Source organism: Nothoprocta perdicaria, unplaced genomic scaffold (assembly GCF_003342845.1).
Source record: "Nothoprocta perdicaria isolate Ctin4 unplaced genomic scaffold, notPer1 scaffold_544, whole genome shotgun sequence".
Classification (NCBI taxonomy): domain Eukaryota; kingdom Metazoa; phylum Chordata; class Aves; order Tinamiformes; family Tinamidae; genus Nothoprocta; species Nothoprocta perdicaria.
In genome coordinates, this window is record NW_020455804.1 from 76,920 (window position 1) to 79,131 (window position 2,212).

The 2,212-nt window shown below is 65.8% G+C and overlaps 1 protein-coding gene across 1 annotated transcript in view; it reads right to left on the bottom strand.

Annotated features, from left to right (window-relative positions):
* LOC112955229 (V-type proton ATPase catalytic subunit A-like) overlaps positions 1–2,212 on the bottom strand; it is a 6,681-nt gene that overhangs the window by 2,704 nt on the left and 1,765 nt on the right. Inside the window, exons 2-6 of the mRNA XM_026048507.1 lie at positions 1,686–1,900; positions 1,385–1,522; positions 1,154–1,305; positions 622–784; positions 419–544 (exon numbers count right to left, since the gene is read on the bottom strand). Coding sequence (XP_025904292.1) covers positions 419–544; positions 622–784; positions 1,154–1,305; positions 1,385–1,522; positions 1,686–1,900 — 794 coding nt within the window. The remainder of the gene's footprint in view (positions 1–418; positions 545–621; positions 785–1,153; positions 1,306–1,384; positions 1,523–1,685; positions 1,901–2,212) is intronic.

Consider the following 2,212-nt stretch of genomic DNA (forward strand, 5'->3'; position numbering starts at 1 on the left):
AGGCGCACCACAAGCATGCACGTGGGTGCACACAGGCATGCACGCAGGCACGCACACAGTGTGCACACGGCTATGCATGCAAGCGTGCACATAAGCGTGCACACAAGCATGCACACATGCACACAATGGCTCACTTTCCCATGCACACCCCAAACATAGTGTGTACAAGAGTGTACATAGTATGTGCACAAGCGTGCACATAAGCRTGCACACGGGTGTGCACACAAGCACACATGCACACGGAGCTCACTTTCCCATGCACACCCCAAACCTACATGTGCGTGCAAATGCCAGACGGGTGGCAGAAGTGCACGCGTGCACGCTCACACGCATGCACACGCAGGAGCTCCGGCAGCTGCGCACACGCGTGTGCTCGTGCGAAGGGCTCCGGCGGCTGCCTGCGCGTGCAAGCGCGCACAAGTGCGCCCAGCTCACCCGTGTAGATGGAGGCCTCGCGCGCAGCCACGGGCATGTTGGACGTGTTGGCCACGAGCGTCGTGCGCTTCATGATGGTCTCCGTCCTCCCGTCCACCTCCATGGTGAGCTTGGGGCCGGCAGCGGCGTCACCGCGGTGGCCGTGCCCGGCGCAGCGCCCGCGCCCGCGGCGGCACCAGCACCCACCTCCGGGAAGTCCCGCAGCACCTCGGACATCTCGTTGCCCCGCTCGCCGCAGCCCACGTACACGATCACGTCGCTGTTGGAGTACTTGGACAGCGACTGCGAGATGACCGTCTTGCCGCAGCCGAAGGCCCCTGGGATGGCCGTGGTGCCACCTTGGACACACCTGGACACGGGGACACAATGGGGACAGTCTGCAGAGGCAGCCAGGTCCCGCTAACGGCGTGGGGAAGGAGAGGAACCCGGGACATGTCTGGACACCCCCTGGCCCCATCCCTGTTCCCATCTCGTCCCTTCCCTGGATCCATTTTGGGAGCAGGGGAGGCCACAGTGACCCCCCACGTCACTCCAAGCCCCTGGATGTCCTCCCCTTCCCAGTAGGACCATCCCCATCCTCTTCCTCATCCCCATTCCTGTCCCCCATGCCGTGCCCAACACTGTCCCCTCTGCTGRTCCCCATCCCAATCCCCAGGTCCGTCCCCATTCCCCATCCTTGTCCCCGGCCTCCGTGCCCTGTCCGCAGCCCCGGACCTACGGGAAAAGGGCGTCCAGGACCCTCTGGCCTGTGAGCAGYGGGTAGTTGGCCGGGAGCTTCTCGGCCACGGGCCGGGTCTGTCTCACGGGCCACACCTGCATCATGGTCAACTTCTCCGTGGTGCCCTCGAAGTCCAGCTCCAGCACCACGTCCTGCCRGGGGGCGGCACAGGGCCGTGGAGGGGAGCTCCCCGGCGTCCCCGAGGGCCCCCGCGGCGCCGAGAGCCCCTACCGAGATGTCGTAGTTGCCCGGCGGCGCGATGTGCGTGACGGTGCCGCGGCTCCGCGGCGGCACCATGATCTTGTGCTGGATGAGCGAGTTCTCGGTCACGACGCCGTAGATGTCCCCGCCGGTGACGTGGCTGCCGACCTGGCACGGGAGCACTGTGAGGTCCGGATGGGACGTGACCCGATGCCAGAGCTGTCCCCGGCTGTGTCCCCTCCGGAGCAGCCGCCAGGAGCTGCTGGCGGGAGGAGAGCCCCCAAATCCTGTCCCCAAGGAGCCCGCGTGCGGYGACGTCCTCGCCGCTCACCCGGACGTGTTTGCTGGGCGCAAAGTCCCAGGAGACGCCGCGGGCCAGCGCGGGGATGTTGATGCCGCGCGGGATGTAGATGGTCTTGGTGAGCTCCGTGATGTCCTTCAAGGGGCGCTGGATGCCGTCGAAGATGGAGCCCATGATGCCGGGACCCAGCTCCACCGAGAGCGGCTTCCCCGTGCGCAGCACCGGGTCCCCCACGCAGACACCCGCTGGGACAGCGCTCAGGAAAGGGACACGGTCGGCACCGGCATGGGGACGGAGGCGGAAAGAGGCAGCAAGACGGGAGGCAGAGGGGGAACAAGGAGGGAGGCGGAGGGAAGTGGGGACAGAGCTGGAGTGGGAGAGGGCGATGGAAAGGGATGGATGGGGATGGAGAGGGAGCTGGGCTTGGAGATAGGGACAGGCACGGAGATGGGCATGAGATGGGGAAGGGGATAGGGAAAGGGACCGAGGTAAGTGTGGGAATGAGGACAACGAGAGGAGGGGATGGGAATGGGATTGGACTGGGAATGGGTTGGGGA